Raw genomic sequence first — 18,906 nt, 5'->3', positions numbered from 1 at the left:
GAGTTAAACATCAGTAGTCGATCCAGATACAGTTGCTGTTTGTATTCTCAACATAACATACCTGAGCTACATTCTCTTCATGAGTCTTAGGCTATGAAAAATAATAAGGAATATCTTGCATATACATAGAAATAGATATATTTCCTTTTTTTCTTTTCTGTGGAACTGGGTATTGAACTAAGGGCTCTACCACTTGAACCACACCCCAGGTTCAGATATATTTCTTAAGACTCAAGACTCATCTCATCTAAGTAAAGAAATTTAAGCAGTATTTGCAGGTCATTAACCAAGAAAATGGATGTTCGAACAGCAACAGGATTAAACATTAGAATAAAGAAAGCACAAAACATTTGATTTCAAGAATTGGCATATAGCAAAGCTAATGACCCTCACTGGGCAGTAAAACCAACACTTATCCTCCCAAGTCTTGACTTCTCTCTCTTCTACTCCTCACCTCCTAGTCACATCTTCACCAGCTAAAATCACTCTCATCTTTCATATTCTCTGCAATAGCAAAGAGAATGCTTAACATAAATTCTGTGGCTAATTATGTATTTTGGGAGGGTAGTGGACCTGCTCATTGTTCACACCTCCTAATGGTAGAAATTAATTCAGCTGGGAATCACCTGCTCAGTGCAGTGGCTTTGCAGAAGATTCAGCTATTGTAAAAGCGACCCAAAATATTTTGCCCTCAAGAAAACTTTAGTATGTTCTTATCACAGAAGCAATAGGATTGTGACCTAAATATTGAGTATTGGCCATGTATGAAAAGATTGCTAGTTGTTTTAAAGAAATGATATCTGATGTTGAATGTGCACAGCATAAGAGTGTTGTTAATTTTTAAAGAAGTGTAAGATACTTAGTGAGTTCCCAAGTTCTCTACCACCATGTGTTAGAATTGCATCTGAGCTAAAATATCAGACTAGTTAAGCTAATATGTAGTGATACATAAATATAAGAACTAAATGAAAGAAGAATATATTACATGCACTGAAAGGGTTTGAGGGGGCTGTTGATGTGAACTAATGTTTGGCAGCTTATTTGAATCTGGCTTTGACCACAAAACTAGTACTTAGTTATTGATTCATCTTCTGCAGCAAATGATCAGATCTTTTATATCACTATTTGTTCCTCAGTGATTCCTACCTACACATTGAAAACAAACTACAGGGCTATCAAAGTGCCTCAAACAGTAGAGTAGCTGCCTAGCAAGCATGAGTCCCTGAGTTCAGTACTGGCCTCCTCCCCCCAAAAGCTACGAAAACCATAGTTTCCTAAAGTTAATTTTTTCCCCAGATACATTGAGCTACCAGCTATGTGAGTTGCTGAACGGTGAGTCTGTGCATCTGTATGCACCAACAAGGACATAGCCCTGCAAGGATCAAAGTCAAAAACCATGCAATCATCCCTCCATGCAGAGCAACTGTGCATAGTGGTTAAATGTGGTCCTTAGTGAAAGACTGCCCTGTGTGAATCTTGGATCCCCATTAGCAACAGTGAACCCTGGGCCAGTCACTGGCACCCACAGATCTCAATTTCCTCATTTGTGAAATGAGCATAATAATAGTGTCTACATCAGAGGGATATCAAGAGGATTGATATATGTGAAGTTCCTGGTATGTAGGAAGTGTTGCCTGTGTATTAACTGATGTTGTGACCACTTTCCTAGCATCATTCATCTTCCTAGAGAATCTCTAAGGGAGTTAAAATGTATAATAATTGCCCATTATAAGTTATAAGTGAGGAAATTGAGGCAGATGTTGTATCCACCTCATACATTTTATTGCTAATGACATTTGAGCAAGAGTCACAATATTTAGCTCAAAACTTACCTTGCAGTTCCAAGCTAATCCTACCTCACTGCCTTGTCTCTTTTGTTCTTCTAAGGCTGTTTGAGTACTCATTAAAAGCATCACTTTTAGTTTGGCCCAGAGTTTATTCTATGGGAAAAAGTTTAGTTATTGTTATTTCAATAAAAAGGAGATTCATGGAAAATTGGAACAATAAGTAAGGAAAGTTCAGAAACTGTTTAGGTAGAAAAGCAACATCCCCCAACTCTGAGTTAAATACCCTTGATCCTCATAGATTGCTCCCAGCATGCACAGAGACAGCAAAATCAATAACAAACTCAAGATAGCAGACAGAGCCATTTTTATGTAGTCAGCAGAAAAGCCTTTATTACAATCCAAGAAGTTCTAAATCTGTCAGCCCCTCCTGCCGTCACCACTGTTGCTCATTCTGTAGCTACTTTCAGAGAGCTAAATCTGAACTGTTGCTCAGCTGAACCCTAGAGAGTGACAAAGACAAATTAATGGGATCCTTTTGTGCCAAAATAAAGTATGGACCCTGTCACCACCAATATATGTTAAGTCCATTAAGGTCATTTTTAATGAACTGAACTTTTCATTGGAAATCTTTGGCAAACTTGTTGAATTAAGGGAAAGAAACCTTTACAAAGTTGCAAGATAAACTAATTTCACTCCATTTGAAGAAGAAATGGTTCATGAAAAGTATTCCGTGTTTACAATATTTTAGATTTGTATCAAAGTCAGAAAAAGTAATGTGATTTTAAAACTTCATTCTATATTATGTTGAGAGCTACAAATGCACTGGTAGGATTGTCAGCTATAATGGCATCTGAGTCCCTTTGGGACCTGGCTTTTTAAATAGTCAGATGATCCTCATGCCAAGCAAACTTTCAAATCATGTTCTGTTAGCATAGGTCAGAAAAGCACGGGGAAAGAAAGGTGGTCTGAGACAAGGGTCGTGTCCTCATCTTTCATTTACAAAGAGAGTAATTTGGCTCCCTACATGCAGTTAATAGTCTGCCTTCTTTTTTCCCCCAAAACTTTGTATATGTTGAGTTTTAAAGAGTAGATAAAAAAAAAGATAAGAGCTCTCCACGAGTCCTTCTAACCTAGGAACAATTCCAAAATGCTCCAGAGCTTTCTCTGTTGAGTAGCTGGTGGTAAGATAAGGCAATGGCCAGGGGATCATGTATAAATTACTGAGATCAGCATCTGTTTCAAAATCCTTTTCCTCTATAAAATAACATTTTTATTGAGATTTTATTGAAGTGTGATAGGCACAGAATTTAAACTTGCCTCAAACTACATGATTACCAAACAACCCACCAAGATGAAATGAAACCAGCACATACTGCCTAAGTATCACTCCAAAAAGTATGAATGACTAAGTGCACTACAGCCACTAAAGCAGGGTACAATAACTAGAAAAGACCATAAGGAACTCCAGCAGGAAAAAGTTTTTGTTTCCTTATGCCAAAGCATACAGCAGAGAAGTGTCATTTAATCTCTTACTTTTTTAGGCTATTGCCTCAGTCTGTTTGGTTTCAGTCATTGGGTCCAAGAACAAGCCCAATACCAAGTCACTCATAGCAGCAACTATTTTTTAATATTCATTTGATAAAGTATTAGCAACCTGTTATATAAAATTATCGTGAGGGAGATGGTTATTGCATAAGGATTCACAGTATGATTATCAAAGACTGGCAACTCCTATCAGAAAGAAAAAGTGCTCTCTGAAAGTCTAACAAGGAACCCAACAAGCCTGAGAGTCAGGGAAGTCCTCTTTGAGAAGAGACCTGTGAGCTGAGGCCTGAGGATAAGTAGGAGTTATTCTAAGCTGAGATACATGGGAAGAGTAATAACTAGGGAGTGACCCATACATGTCCAAATCTTGAGTCGGAAAGAACTGTACTCATTTAAAGAAATGAAAGAAGACAACTGTGGCTGGAGGGTAGTGAGTGGGAGATGAAGAAAGAGATGTAGATGAAGGATGGCATAATGCAGCCTAAGGAAGGAGTTTGTCTTTTCTTCTTGCCACAATGTGAAGAATAGACTGGTAAAGAAGAGACAGACCAGCAAAAAAGTTCATATTTTCCAACAGACAGAATCATTTGCATTGATGTGACCGGGAAAAAGTTTCCATCATTATGGACAAGAAACATCTGCACCATCACCAGCCCTCTGCAAGGGAACTTCTGTCTCTCTGGAGTTACGAATGGACTAGCCAAAGACAATCCAAGTCTCCCACTCCTGTGTGAGTGTGGAGGTCAGAGAGTTAGACCACCTTTGAAACAGTACTGGGTGATGCCAGCATTTTATTGACAAGACAATCAGTAGTTTCTTTTGCCCAATTTACAATGTGTACAACAATGCCCATCTCCCAAAAATGTTATGAGTTATGTATGCAAAATACACAAAGCAATAGGTATAAATGTTAACTGTTATTGTCATTGATATATCAATACAAGATGGTAACAGTGGAAATGAAGAGAAGTAAATCATGTTAAGATTTACTTTTCAGGCCCAGAATGGTAGCACATGCCTATAATCCTAGCACTCAGGAGGCTGAGGCAGGAAGACTGTGAGTTTGAGTCCAGCCTGGGTTATATACTGAGACCATATCTCAAAACAAACACACACACACACACACACACACCTCTTATTTTTAGGGAGAATGACAGAATTTGGCTATCAGTTGGAAGTGAGGAGTGAGAGAATTTGAGGAGTCAAGAGTAACTCCTGATTTTTTTTGTCTTATTTTGGGTGGCCAGTAGAAACGTTTTCTGTCCCTGTGATGGAGAAGGCTGGAAAATGAATTTGTTGCTGCAAAGGGAAATGAAAAGTTCCATTTTGGATATTTTAAGTTATAGACGCCATGGAAATATGAAAGTAATCCTGTCAGAACAGGTAGCAATGTGCAGCAGAGAACGCGAAAACTTCCTAGCCATGCGAGCTGTGCCTCAGCTTCCTCATCTATAGACGAAGTGGGAATAATAATAGTTCCTGTCTTATCACACTCTTTTTTGGATTTAACAACTTTGATTTGTAAAGCACTTCTAATGGTGCCTGGGATTTAGGAAGCACTATGAATGTTTTTGATTAATGAAGTTAATATTTACCGTTTACAAAAAATGTTCTAAAAATAAATGCTTAGAAGTTTCCTGTCCATTGATGGTACTTGGAACTAGGAATCACTGATAAATCGATTGGCAGACAGGACAAACCTGAGTCCTGAGGAAACACGAACAACACTTAGAATCTGAGGACAGGAAAAGGACGTAGGAAAGGATACTAAAAAGGTGGTGACCAGAGAAGAAAACAAGAGAGAGTTTGGTGTGATGTAACTCAAAAGGAGAGAGTGCTTCAGAAGAAAGCCATGGTCAGCTGTGTTGAATGTGACTGGGAACAGGACATTGATGGGGTTAGCTAGCAATAGCAGACAAAATGAGGCCAATATTCACAGAAACTAATTTAACTCTTCCTGCTGGTCAACAGATCCCCTATTTGCTAGTAATCTGATCTTGTCTGAACCCAGATCAGAGCAAGACAAGGGAGAACTACAAGATAACTTTAGCAAAGTTCTCAGATCTGTATGAAGTCCTTTGAAAAAGCCCAGTCCTCTGCATGCATTGGAACTTTCAGAGAACTCCTCCCCATGACATTTCCTTCTGGTAAAAAGTCTCTTTGAAAAAGAAATGTGCTCTTTAAAGCAGTCAGCTTTTCTTCTCCTACTTCTAGCACTGAGCATTTTCTGCAAGTAAGCTATTAAAGCATTCCTACAAAGTCCAGCCGCCTCTCAAAGAACCCTAAATGAATTTCATCAAGATGGCATGTAGAAGCTTGCTACTTGAAAAATGCCACTAAATCTAGCCCTCCCAATACTGCCCTGTGTGTTTGGGATTTGTGTCCTTGCATCAAGTGATTACTGGCTAGCAGCATTAGACAAAGACAGCCACTGCCTGCCTTTTTCTTCTCAAATAGTTGTAGATGGTTCTATCAAAATTGCCATTGGTCACTGTAGTTTCATTCTGTTCTTGGGAATGGTACTGAGGCAACCTTTCAGTGCAGATGACCCTCACAGTGCAGGCATGATGCTTAGGGATTTAAGGAACCTAGAAAGAAGTCATACTGCCAGAGGTTTTGTGGAGTGGTATCCTGGACACCTGTGAAATTTTTTTCTGGGAGACCTCAATATGAGTTACATAACTAGCACAAATTATTTGCAGCTATAGAGAAATGTAAACTAATAGTGCTTGAGAAATACTTTCATAATTCCCTAAGTAAAGATCTTACATACCAAATTAGATTCTCATTTATTTGGAATGATTTAAATATGGTTCTAAGGTAATGTACAATGATAGTTTGGGTAGCTGTTATCCTAAAACTTTAATCCTTTTAAATAACCGTTTTTAAAATTGCCTTAAAATTTCAGATTTTACCAAGTGGCTTGACTGAAGAGTGTCTTTGACTTTGTAACATTTCAAAGATTTTTGGTTTACTTATTTTGAAAGGTTTTTTTTTAAATCCTCCCTTTTAATTGCACTGAGAGACATTAGATAATTACAGTTTTATGTAAGTCTTCTGACTTCGTGTAAAAGCAGGGAGTAGATGGATGTAGAAGCAGGGACAAAGCCTTTGTTTTCCAAGCTTCTTTTCTCACCCAGCAGCCATTTTTTCCTCCTATATCCAGTGCCTCTTCAGGTGTCCAAATATCCAGCTTAGGTTTAAGTAACTGTACCTGTCCTAAAGAGTTTTCAATAGAAATATTTCAAAGATTACCTAGAACCAGAAGAACCAACTTTTCACATTTAGGACAGGAAAAAAGGAGATTGGGTTAAAAAAAAAAAAAGATGAGACAATATCAAATAACATATTATTATCAATAAAGTCTGTGATTTTTTTTTTTTTTACTTAATTCAGGGTAAAATTACTCATAATATTTTGACTTTCCAATATACTATTTTCTAGATCCCTCTGTGACCACTAGTTAATAGAGTTTTAAAAAAGGAAAACCCATGATTCTCATGCAAATATAAAATGAACATCTGTCAAAATTCTTTGGTACAGTGATCCCCCTTATCCACAACGATGTGTTCCAAGACCCCCAGTGGATGCCTGAAACCACACATGGTACTGGATACTCTATTTTTCCCAATTCATCCATACCTATGATAAAGTCTAATTTATAAATTAGGCACAGTGAGAGATGAACAATAACTAATAATAAAATAGAACAAATAATATACTATAATAAAAATTATTTAAAACTTATTAATTGTTTATTTCTGGAATTTTTCCACTTACTTTTTTTGGCTCATAGTGGGCCCCACCTAATAGAAACCATGGAAAGTGAAACCTTGAATAAGGACTACTGTATTATTAGCTTTATTAACTAATGAAGGAAACAGTAAGATGTTATAACCAATCCAAAGAAATGTTAAAAGAGCCATATAAATTTAGGTAAATAAGAATGCAAAAATTAACTTACAAATAGGTGTAAAAAGGGGTATATTCACAGGGCAACAGTCAATTGCATTCCTCTAGATAAAGAGCTCCCTTTCTTAGGGCAAGAATCATTTCATTAGCAGTTTTCTGCAAATGCTAGAGTGTTGATGAAAGTCTAAGCTAACCAGGAAGGATACAGTTAACAAGATATCCAATCATCTTTTGGGTTTATTTTAAAGTCTTATAATTTTCCCCCAACTATTCAATGTATTACTACCTCTCTCTCCTCACTGTGCTATCATGACATTATTTTCATATGTAAACATATACTAAAAGAAAGAGGTAAAGAGAAATCTACAATCCCTATAGATCCATAGCTCAAAAATGTACGACTACCAAAATTGAGTCTTTTTCTTTTTGCAAAACTAGGGTTTGAACCCAGAGCTTCATGCTTGCAAAGCAGACCTTTACTTCTTGAGCCACACCTACAGCCTATTTTGTTCTGGTTATTTTGAACATGGGATCTCTCAAACTATTTGCCCAGGCTGGCCTCAAACAGCACTGAACCTCCTAATCTCAGCCTCTCAAATAGCCAGGATTATAGGCATGACTCACTGGTGCCCAGCTAAATTAAGTACTTCTAATATGATTGATTCCCTGCCAATTTCAATTTGTGTTTTGAAACTTGAGCATGAGACTAGTGACAGCATCAAATAACACACCTGTAAAGCTTTTCTTATTTTGAATAATCCCAATAATATTTTTTAAAACAGACATGTATATGGAAGAGGAAAATAACAGGAGACAGGGAAAGTCAGCATGTTAGTTACAGACCATGTGCCCATAAAACTCTAGCCCCACTCCAGCTAATGTCTGTGATGTTATAAGATTAATTAACCAAGAGTATATTGTTTCTATTTAGCAGTGTATTAATAAAGTGATTACTTTTATTATTTCAGTGCATACTTCTGACTCTAAAATAGTCACAATTAAACTAAACGAGGGATTTTACAAGTGAATTTGACTGTCACTGTTTTCTATTTCATAAAAGAGACTGGTAATAACTTTAATTAAAGCATAAGCTTTTTGTTAATAAAATGAACAATTAAACTTGAAAATAGAAGACCAGCCAAAGCATAGATCATTCACTTGCCAGATGTCTTTTTTTTTTTTTTGATTTCCTAAAGATAGAAAAACTATATGTAGAAATCATGTCATCACTCTAAGGTTTACATCCACTTTTTAAAGAATTCACTTGACCAGTCATATATCTTGATTCATCTGGCAATACTGCTGCTAACAAAAAGAACTTTTAAATTACCCAAGTTAAACTTCCATAATAAGAACTTTTATTGTATATTTACACATCAAAATGATTAATATACTGATTTAAGAAAACAAAACAAAAATGATTGCACTCGGTTTTATAGGACCCACTTTAAAGACTCTGGGTCAGCAAATGCTATTAAAGATGAGACTTCTATTTAAGCCTCCGAACTTGCCTGCCCTCTCGGCGACCTCGCTTCCTCCCACTTGTGGCCAGAAAACTCAAGACAGTAAATACAGGGTTGGAAGATCTAGAGATGTGGGGAAAAGCTTCATAAGAAAAACGGTTATTATTCATTTAGCCATTTGCACGATCAGATATTTTTCTTTTGAAATCTAATCTTCTGCCATCAACAAGAGAAGAATATATTATATCACACAGGGTATGCACTGGAGAAATGAAGCTGACTGCCAAGAGACAACACCACTTAAAATCCAAATTGTTTTTAATTGGTGTGAACCTGATGAAGACCCACGGATAATGGGTTGGGAGACAGGCCAGCCAGGCTGTTTTGCATTTGATAAGACTCTCATTGGGAGAAAGAGAGCAGATGCTTATTTATTTATTTTTGCTATTAACCCTAAGTGTCTAGATAGTTAAAAATTCAAACACACCTGGCACTGGTGGCTCATGCCTATAATCCTAGCTACTCGGGAGACAGAGATCAGGAGGATTACAGTTTGATCACTATCAGCCCAGGCAAACAGTTCAAGAAACCCTATCTCAAAAATACCCAATACACGGAAATGTCTCAAGGAAACTCCCTATATAGCAATCTTAAACAAACAAAAATGTCATCTTTTTAAAACAAAATTGGAGAACAGGAGGGCAGAATGGGTCCTATCTGGGAAGCTGGAACCAGTGGGAGGAGGGAGGATGAGGGGAAAGAGTGTAGGAGGGTGAGTATGGTGCAAATACTGTGTACACATGTAAGTGGAAAAATGAAACCTGTTGAAACTATTCCAGGAATAGGGGAAGAGAGATAAAGGAGAATGATAGAGGGGGTGAATTTAACTATGATACATATTATATAGTATAAGAACTTTTGCAAATACTACAGTGTACCCCCAGAACAATAGTAATTAAAAAACTAAATAATGGGCTGGCAGAGTGCCTCAAGTGGTAGAACACCTGCCTAGCAAGCATGAGGTCCTGAGTTCAAAACCTCAGTACCACCAAAAAAAAATTCCCATGCACACATACACATTTTTCTCATGTAGACATACTGCCTTGTGATAAATGTGTTTCAACGGTTGCAATAGTTGTAGGGTGTCAGGGAGCAAGCATATCTTTTCTATTTTGTGAGCTTTGGGTGTATGGTCATGGTGTTAGAAAGAGCCCAAGCGTAAAGTCAATCATGTTGGAGCAAGGAGAACCGAGGGTCCAGTGTGTACATCATTTACATTCTAGATTTTGTCTGGGGTTCATCTTAGGAGATAAAACACAAACCAGTCAAATTGGCTATACACCATTCTACTTGCTTACCTGTGTGGGAAGTGATTACCTATGAACCTCAGTGTTTTTGGCATCTTGACCAAATGTTCTATCCTATAGCTGGGGTTGGAAAATTACAGCCCACAAGCCAAATCCATACCCTTTCATCACCATCCCATCCCCACTGCCCTAATAATTTTATTAGAGCCCAGCCTTACTCCTTTGTTTGTTTATTTTACATAACAATGGCAGCACTGAATAGTTGCAACAGAGACTACCTGGTCTGCAAAATCCAAAATATCTCCTAGCTGGCTCTTCACAGAAAAGGCTTGCTGGCCCTTGTTCTGTTATGATAGTCACTGCAGAGGGCTCTGATAGGTGACACAACAGTAATCTTCACTGCATAGGAAAATTGAACAGACTCACTTCTTTTTGAGATCTTGCCAGCTTTTTCATTCAAAAACAAAATTTAGTGCACAGTCTTAAAGAAGCATTATTCACTACACTGTTGTCAAAGTAAGCAAGCAAATTGTTTGCTTTCACGTCTTTCTTACATTCAAAGTAGCTTAATATGCATTTTCCTTTATGTCTACACCAGTGTGGTAAAATTCAGTGCTTGTGTGTTTGTCATGATTCTTGTTCCAGGAGCCAGGCAGGTGGCTGAGCATGTGTAATAAGAGAGTTAAAGTGGTTTTGGTTGTACATTTTGGTTTTATATTCCAAGATGGCTCCTGCGAGCAACTTATTTAAAAAGAAAAGACTTTTAAATCTTTTTAGGATACTGTTTCTTCCTAAATTCTCTATATGCCAAAAGATAAAGAAGTCAATAGCTGGGCATAGCTGGAATCCCGGGTACTCAGAGCAGAGATTGGAAAGGCCATGGTTTAAGGTCAACTTAGGCAAAAAGTTAGTGAGACCCTCATCACAACAAGGAAGCCAGGCATAATGGGCACTTCTGTAATTCCAGCTACTTGAGAGTCATAGGTAGGAGAATAGTGACTCAAGGCTGGCCCTTGGCAAAAACACAAGACCTTATCTGAAATATAACTAAAGCAAAAAGAGTTAGGGGGATGGTTCAAGTGGTAGAGTGCCTGCCTAGCTAGTGCAAGGCCCTGAGTTCAAACCCCATTACCAAAAAAAAAAAAAAAAGAGTCAAAAACAAGAGTGGGAGACGAAATCATGATGAAAAACTCGGGGGAATAATTCTAGGTGGTCGCCCTATCCCTATGCATCTATCTGACAGGGCTGCACGGTGACCTTTGTTCTCTCTTAGGGGATAGCTCTTCTAAGAGGCAGGCCCTTCTGGAGATTCTCTTGCCATTCCTTAGAGCAAGTGTGTGCTTAAGGGAGGGCTCTGTACACGATGCCCAGACTCAGGCCCAAGAAACCTCTTTGCTATGTTTCTTACAGTGTGAAAAGTTTGGTTGGTTTGCTGTTAGAATTTCAGTTTCCATGAACTAGATATGAACCATTTGCACTTGCTACAATACTACAGGCTAATACTATAGCCTTCTTATCAGTTCTTTCCTGCCAAAGTCAAGGTTAAGGAGCCAGGTTTGCATGCCTCCTCAGCATGACTCTCTATGAGGAAAGTAATAGGATCATGGAAAGAAAAATTTATAAAAAGAAATTGTCCCAAAGTATTTTCTCCAAATTATTATCCTAACTTTTTGAAAATGTTAGTGGTTCCCTCTGGGCTTTTTCCCCTGGGCCCCCCTCAAGGTCATTGTTGTTATGGCCATGGTTGATTAATGAGGAGGAAAAGCTATTTTGGAATTTGGATATTTTCCTACGTTCTGGAAAAACTCAAAGAAAAACCAAGTTCTTACTAGTGTAGTTTCTTTCAGGGGCTGGGAGGAGCAGGTTGTTGACCAAACTTACATAATTGTAGAACCTCTCGTTTGCTGTGACATGGCTGTGGATTTAAATTTGTAGTGTGCCTTTCTCTATAATATAAAAACAGTTGGAGTTCAGACAAATTCAAAGAATGTGTGAGGAACAAGAGTGCACCATTCTTGGAAACTTACAAATAAAAAAAAAAACTCCTTTATACATATAAATAAATCTTGGGAACCACATCGAGCAGAAAAGAAAGAAAGTTACAGAATATGAGATCCAGACTTAAAAAAAAAAATACTTCTCCCTTAAATATCTCCAAGGGCTTATTTTGTTATAGTCTTTAGTGTCAGTATTAGTCTGCTACAAGAATAGCCAGTGTCCCACAAGAGACACAAGTGCTGGGATTCAGAGGAAGGAGAACCCACGACTTCCCTGCTCTGAAGAACTGTCACTGTGGGTGCAGAGCCCGGAGTGAGCAGGTGGTCTGGGGCTGGAATGTCTTGCAGCTGGGAGCTCACGTGACACTCACAAAGCAAGCAATCCAGAATCGGTGACCAATGAGCTCACGAACTAAACTGGAGTTCCCATCCCAGGCCAGGGTGCAGGAGCCCTGAGCACATCCTGGGACAGCTCTGGGTGGTGAAGGCAGGTGCCATGCAGCCCCTCACAACCCCCAAGGTCTCCTGCCTGGGGCTTCTCATCCTGTCCTCTTGTTTGCTTGCCAACTGCAGGTTCATCCCAGAGGCCTGGTCAGCCTGCACAGTCACCTGTGGTGTGGGGACCCAGGTGCGAATAGTCAGGTGCCAGGTGCTCCTGTCTTTCTCTCAGTCTGTGGCTGACCTTCCTGTTGATGAGTGCGAAGGAGCCAAGCCAGCATCCCAGCGTGCCTGTTACGCAGGACCCTGCAACGGGGAGATGCCTGAGTTTAACCCAGACGATGCAGACCGGCTCTTGGGTGGCCTGCAGGATCTTGACGAGCTGTATGACTGGGAGTATGAGGGGTTCACCAAGTGCTCCGAGTCCTGTGGAGGAGGTAAGGAGGATGCCCTGGCTTAGACCCTGCCACCTGCCTGTCCTGTCTCTTTTCTCCCTGCATGCAACTGTGCCATGTGACTGCCCTGTCCCAAGAATGCTAAGCAGGAGCTGGAAGGGAGACAGCCATTCTAAACGTTAAAGCATACAGAGAAACACTGATGAATTTCTTTTGGCTTGAGTATTTCCCCAACTGTCAGCTGTGAGAGGCCAACAACGGATGCCTTTGCTTTTAGTTGTCATTCTGATGCTGTCTTCTCAACATTCAGTCTTACTGGTGCCCTTGCTGCAGTGCATACGGTGTGAACTAAGACCCAAAGTATTCTGCCAGTCCCCAGAAAAGGTAAATTTACTCAGCTGATTTTCCAGGGAGAGAAAGGATGTGTAAAGGGGACCAGCAAAGTGTCTACTTGAAGCTGGAAAGGAGTTTAATGATGAATGTCAGATACCACCCCGTTTGCAGAGGAAACCAAGATGCAAAGAAGCAGAGGGACTTGTCCAAGATCTCACAGCTGTGAGTGACAGAGTGGGCCTACGCCAAGGCTTCTATTCTCTGTCTATAATTTTTCCGTACCTCACTGCTTTTAGCACATGGGAAATTCCTGAGCTTTCTCATTGTAAATATTACTTAACTAGTGTCAAATATTTCCATGTATATCACCCGGGCTCTTGGGTATATTATATGGTGATATAAAAATAACTTCAGTGATTTTAAAATTACTTTGTTTACTGATGACTGGTAACTGCATGTATTTATGGAGTGCAATATAATGTTTTGATGTTTGTGTACAGTCTAGAAAGAGTAAACCAAGCTAATTAGCAATGATTATTTCAAGTGTTACGAACAGGATTGTATAGAAAAAAAGTAAATTCTTCAAGATTATAATCTTTCTTACTATTAGATAGATTAGATTCATATTGTCCCTGTGTCCCACCTCTAGTCCCAAGAGAGATGTTGACAGGTGAGGAAGCACTGACTGATTCCTTGCCAAATTCGCACTGGTCAACAGTAACCCCTTTGGGCATGTGGAAGTTCCACATTTCCAGCCACGTTTCTTACTTAACCAGGGAGAAGGAAGTACTGAAATTGTTTCCCCAAATGGTTTTCTAAACCATGACACTCGGGGAACTTTGGAAAGGCATCTTTGGTCATGACGGAGAATGTGGGAGTAAAGGTACCACATTGCTCGCACGCAGCTGAAAAGGAATGAGTAGTAGACCAGTGCGAGCTAACAAAGACTCCATTTTCTCCGCCAGGTCTTTTCATGCATTTGACAGTTCTGACCTTGAGGCTCTTGTTTGTTTCCACATCTTCCAATTTCAAGCCCTGGATTTGGGAAGTGTTTTAATAGAGAGCCCTGGAATGTTAAAACCTAAACTCTTCCAAATGATTCTGGAAGACAGCTTCTTGGACCTCAACTAGTGTAGCTGTATTCACGTGGTGCTCTTCACTTGCTTTGAGGACTGATAGATTTCTTTTCTGCCTAACGAGGGAGAAGTGTTAAATAAGCTTTGGTGATCTCCGAGCCCTGCCAGGGCTGAGAGGTGGGAAGGGGATGGAGGGGGCTGTATGTAGCTGGTGGCTGCAGTTGCTTTGTGTTTTGGTTTGGTTTTTTGTTCTTTGTTCTGTTTTTGTTTTGTTTTGGTTTTGAAACAGGCTCTCACTGTGTAGCCCATGCTGCCCTCAAACTGGTGTTCCTTCTCAACCTCCAAAGTGCTGGTATGACAGGCACGTGCCACCATACCCATTTCTTTCTTTTTAATATAATTAATGACTCAGAATTCAAGTGGTTGTGTTTTTATCCCCAGTTTCCATGATCACAAAATTGAATGACCATTATTTCTAGTCAAAAACAATATGTTTTGAAAAAAAATCATTTCTGGACTCTCATTTATAGTTCCCAGTTACAAGTTAAGCCTGAAATTTTATGAGCAGGTGGAAAAAATAGATGGAGTAATAGGATATATATAAATAACCAGATACCTTTATCTTGAAGTCTAACCATTCTACTGACCAACGAGGACTTTAAAATTGAAAGTCTAGAATGTATGTGGACCATATTAACTTTAAGTGTTCTCAGAAGAAACTGATTTAGAAATAAGATTTGGATGTTTGATATACAATTGATCCCTACCTGTAGGGATTGAGTATCTTTATAGGACATAAATTGCTCATCCTTTATGTCCAAGGGAGAGCAATGTTACTAGAAATTATTAGGCCTTCAAATGTCAACAACTGAGCATAGTCATGTCACTGTGCCAAGGTAATATATTAACACCTAAAATGTTAGAGTTGAAAATTCCAAAGTGGCGAAAATATACTTGGGTTATATGATCCATATGATGCCCATATGCACTAACAAATCATTTCAATGTAGGGGACTTGTATATTTTCAAGGCATTGTTTGGCAGTAACATTTTGTGGTATTATCAACTTTGATCTTTCACCAAAATATAACCCACAAGATTTTATATATATATATATTTTTTTTTTTTTTTAAATCGTTCTTGCTGAAACCAATCAAAAACACACAGAATTACCAAATAGATTGTAAATCAATTTTGGGTTGCAGAGCTGGTCAGACTAATTTTATTGTTTCTATAATGTCATGAAATGAAATTGGATAGACACAAAAGTAACCTCTCACCTACCTGAGGTAGCAACCAGAAGGAACTAGTTAGCAATTTAGTCTGTACTTGGTGGCTGCGTTTCTCTGAGCTGTCATCAAATATCATGTAACAATTATGCTACTCTGGGAGATATAAACACAGAAAATCCCATTTTCTGGAAGATTGAAAGTGAGCCCAACCTGCTCAGATCTGTAGTCTGGGTCTCACTATCACCTCCTTGTTGTATTTTAATTTCCATATGTGAATTGATAGGTATGGCCAAGGGAAGCAGTTTTGAACCTGAGTGGCATTCAGATATTGAACTTCTAGATGCTAAAACCCACATTAAAATCTAGCTGAGGGAACACTTGAAGCTGACTTCAACAAAAATGGAAGGTGAAGTCTTGTACCCTTTTCCTCAGGAGTCCTCTCTCCTTTTACTTCTGTCTGTAAAGGAAAACCCAGAATCAAAACACACTGTGCTTAAACATGGGTTCTCTGTTGGTTTAAAATGTCAGTTGGAGATCATTGTTAGCCTTTCTGGAAAGAGCACTAACTAGGTGAGCTAATGTCTGTCTCACACCTTTGCCTGCCTCCCCGGCACCAGGCATCTGGTGAACCCAAAGGCCAAGTCCTCCCAGTTCTAACCAGACTCCCCACTCCAGGCAGCTTCTTGCTCCAGGGTCCCTTCTTCCAGGCACCCCATTTGCACCTTCCTTGAGCTTGAATTTCCTCCTATGCTTAGAGTGCCCTGCCCTTTAGCCACTGCATTTGTTCATCCTAGGAAAATTTGCTGTTGACCACATGACTAGGCCCAGACACTCCTACTTCTGCTTTGGGTTTCCCCCACCACCCAACATCCACCTAAGAAGTGTCCCATCACAACAGAGACAACTACAGTGCTGCAGAGCCTAAGGATAGTTGGCTTATAATACCCTACATTAGAATTCAGTAATTCTGCCAATGCTTCTTAATCTCAGGTGATTTTGATCTTTGGCTATGATTAATGCTCGGTAGTAATGTAAATTTGTATTTTCTTTTTTAGGTGGTACTGGAGTTTGAACTCAGGACCTCACATTTGCTGGGCAGGCCCTCTACCATATGAGCTACACCATTTTTTGCTTTAGGTTATTTTTCAGATAGGGACTTGAATTTTTTGCCTGGGCCAGCCTTGGATCAGGATTCCTCCTGATTTCTGTCTCCAAAACAGCTGGTGTTACAGGTGTTGGCCACCACTTCTGGCCCCTAAATTTGTATTTTTGACATCTAAGAGAGGAGATTACTGATGTTCTATTGGAAATTTAACCCTTAATACTCCATTTCTTGCAATCATAGATCTAAAGACTTGAAACAGGTTACATCCCTCACACACCATAGCAAGCACTTTTGAGTAAGACATGTAACAAGTCCTATGGTTACTTCCTACCTCAGATCTTCAACCCAACTTCAAAAGGTTTTCAACAGCTGAATAAAGTCAAAGTATACCTTATCTTAGAACATCATTTAGAATCTCTTAAATACTACTAAGTAGGCAAATGATAGAAAATGGTATTTCTAACATGACCACAGCTCAAGATTCTGTGTGGAGCAGTAAGGTACATCCAGTGGCATGTCACCATGACCTAAGTAATGCCAGACAATTTCAGGGAGAAGTCACAGATGATATCAACAATTTCTTGTGAACCTTTTGCTGTATCGTCATAACATGAATTTCCAGTGGTTCATCTAGTTGCAACTGGGAGATTGTTCCGGTATAAAGCATGATGAAGTCATATGAATATCCAATATAAACCTCAAATACTACACCCCAAACTGGCTGTCGTATTTGTCAATTAAATTGGGAAGCTGTAAAAAACTTGGGAAAAAGAAAATGTAAGCTGGGTATGATAGGGCACACTGCAATCCCAGTACTTGGGAGGCTAACATTAAGGGAATCGCAACTTCAAGACCAAACTGGGCTACAGGGCAAGACCCTGACTCCAAAACAAAACCCACGAAAAGTTAAGAAAAACGTCATGACCCAATCATGACCTGTGATTGATTAAAACAAAAATGTTTGATTTATCAGACTCAGAATAAAGAAAGTCAGTCGATTTGAATTGCAGCTTTAGAATGTTGCTTTTTAAATAATGCTACTGCTGAGTGGCCTAGGTCAGCATTGCACTGGCATAAGGAAGTATCCTCCTGTGGAGTACAGGGAGAACTTGCTGGAGCAACAGGGTAGATAGGAGGAAGGCAGCAATGAGAAAAAAAACAGTGGGCAAGTTGTTAGATAGTATTCAATGAAGAAATGCAGAAAATAAAAAGAATGTGTGTGTATTTATATGCTTAACTACATGGATAGTCACAGACTGCTATAACTATGTATGAATATATAACTATAGATATCTTTAGATGGAGGTATCTTTGTATACATAACTATGTATGGCTGAAAGCAAATTAGCAAGAATGTCTTGTCTCGCCTCCTCCCTTAAACTGAACTCTGCTGAAATGATTCCAGACAAATGTCTGGGTTATTTCTGAAGCTCTCCAGGGGAACAGAGAGGACAGCCTCTTAGTATTTTTAAATGCTAATACTGTCAGTAAGTGCACAGCTACCCTCAGCTTCACCATTTAGTAACTGCATGACCCCAGGCATGTCTTTTTTACCTTCTAAGTCTCAGTTTCTATTTCTGTAAAATGGGGATAACCTTGTGAAATTGTTGCGAGAATTGAGTGATGTATGCCAAGCACTTAGCTGTGGTACCTGGCTGCTGATAGGTACTCTGTGGGTGTTAGTTACTGTTCTTACGATAGGCAGCAGAATGAAATGTCTGGTCAATACATGACCCACTTTCTTCCCTGCTCCATGAAAGTCTTCACAAGAAGACCACCTTGAAAAACCTGCCATGTAACCCTGTGCCAACCACTGCTCAAAGTCCTGTCTTGCTATTCATAAATCTAGGGTGTGCATGTGTCTGTGGAAGCATTGTTTCTATGGTCATATTTATTATGCATCTTATTCTCTTTGTTCCAACTTCCAAAGTTTCCCTAAGTCACTAAAGAAATGAATCAGAATCGAAAGGAAACCAGCCAAGGCTGGAATCCTGAATGCAAGGCCCCAAGAGAACATCAGTTTACAGAATGTTGGATCTTAAAACATGGCCTCAGTCCTCCCTTCCAAATACAACAGTCTCCTGTTGATTAAAATATAGCATGTGAATGTCTTAGGACCCTGGGGTTGTTTTTTGTTTGTTTGCTTTGTCACCTTATCACCCTATACTCTTTCTGTATTAAATTATCACATTTCACAATCAGCGGCTATATAGTTTGGTGGCATTTTTAAAAAGCATCTCAACGGTATTGGCAGCAACCTGTCTTTTGAGAGAGTCGCCTTCTTCAAGGGCTAAACTTATACAGGCCACAAACTTC

General features: G+C 39.2%; 1 protein-coding gene across 6 annotated transcripts in view; it reads left to right on the top strand.

Moving 5' to 3' along the window:
* The window catches only part of Adamtsl1 (ADAMTS like 1), a 946,298-nt gene that overhangs the window by 771,553 nt on the left and 155,839 nt on the right, over positions 1–18,906 (top strand). For all 6 annotated transcript variants that reach the window (XM_074051743.1, XM_074051742.1, XM_074051741.1 and 3 more), the window contains one exon: positions 12,585–12,886. In XM_074051743.1, coding sequence (XP_073907844.1) covers positions 12,585–12,886 — 302 coding nt within the window. The remainder of the gene's footprint in view (positions 1–12,584; positions 12,887–18,906) is intronic.

Source organism: Castor canadensis, chromosome 13 (assembly GCF_047511655.1).
Source record: "Castor canadensis chromosome 13, mCasCan1.hap1v2, whole genome shotgun sequence".
Classification (NCBI taxonomy): Eukaryota; Metazoa; Chordata; class Mammalia; order Rodentia; family Castoridae; genus Castor; species Castor canadensis.
Note: the sequence above shows the minus strand (reverse complement) of the source record. Positions and strands in the feature narration are given on the sequence as shown.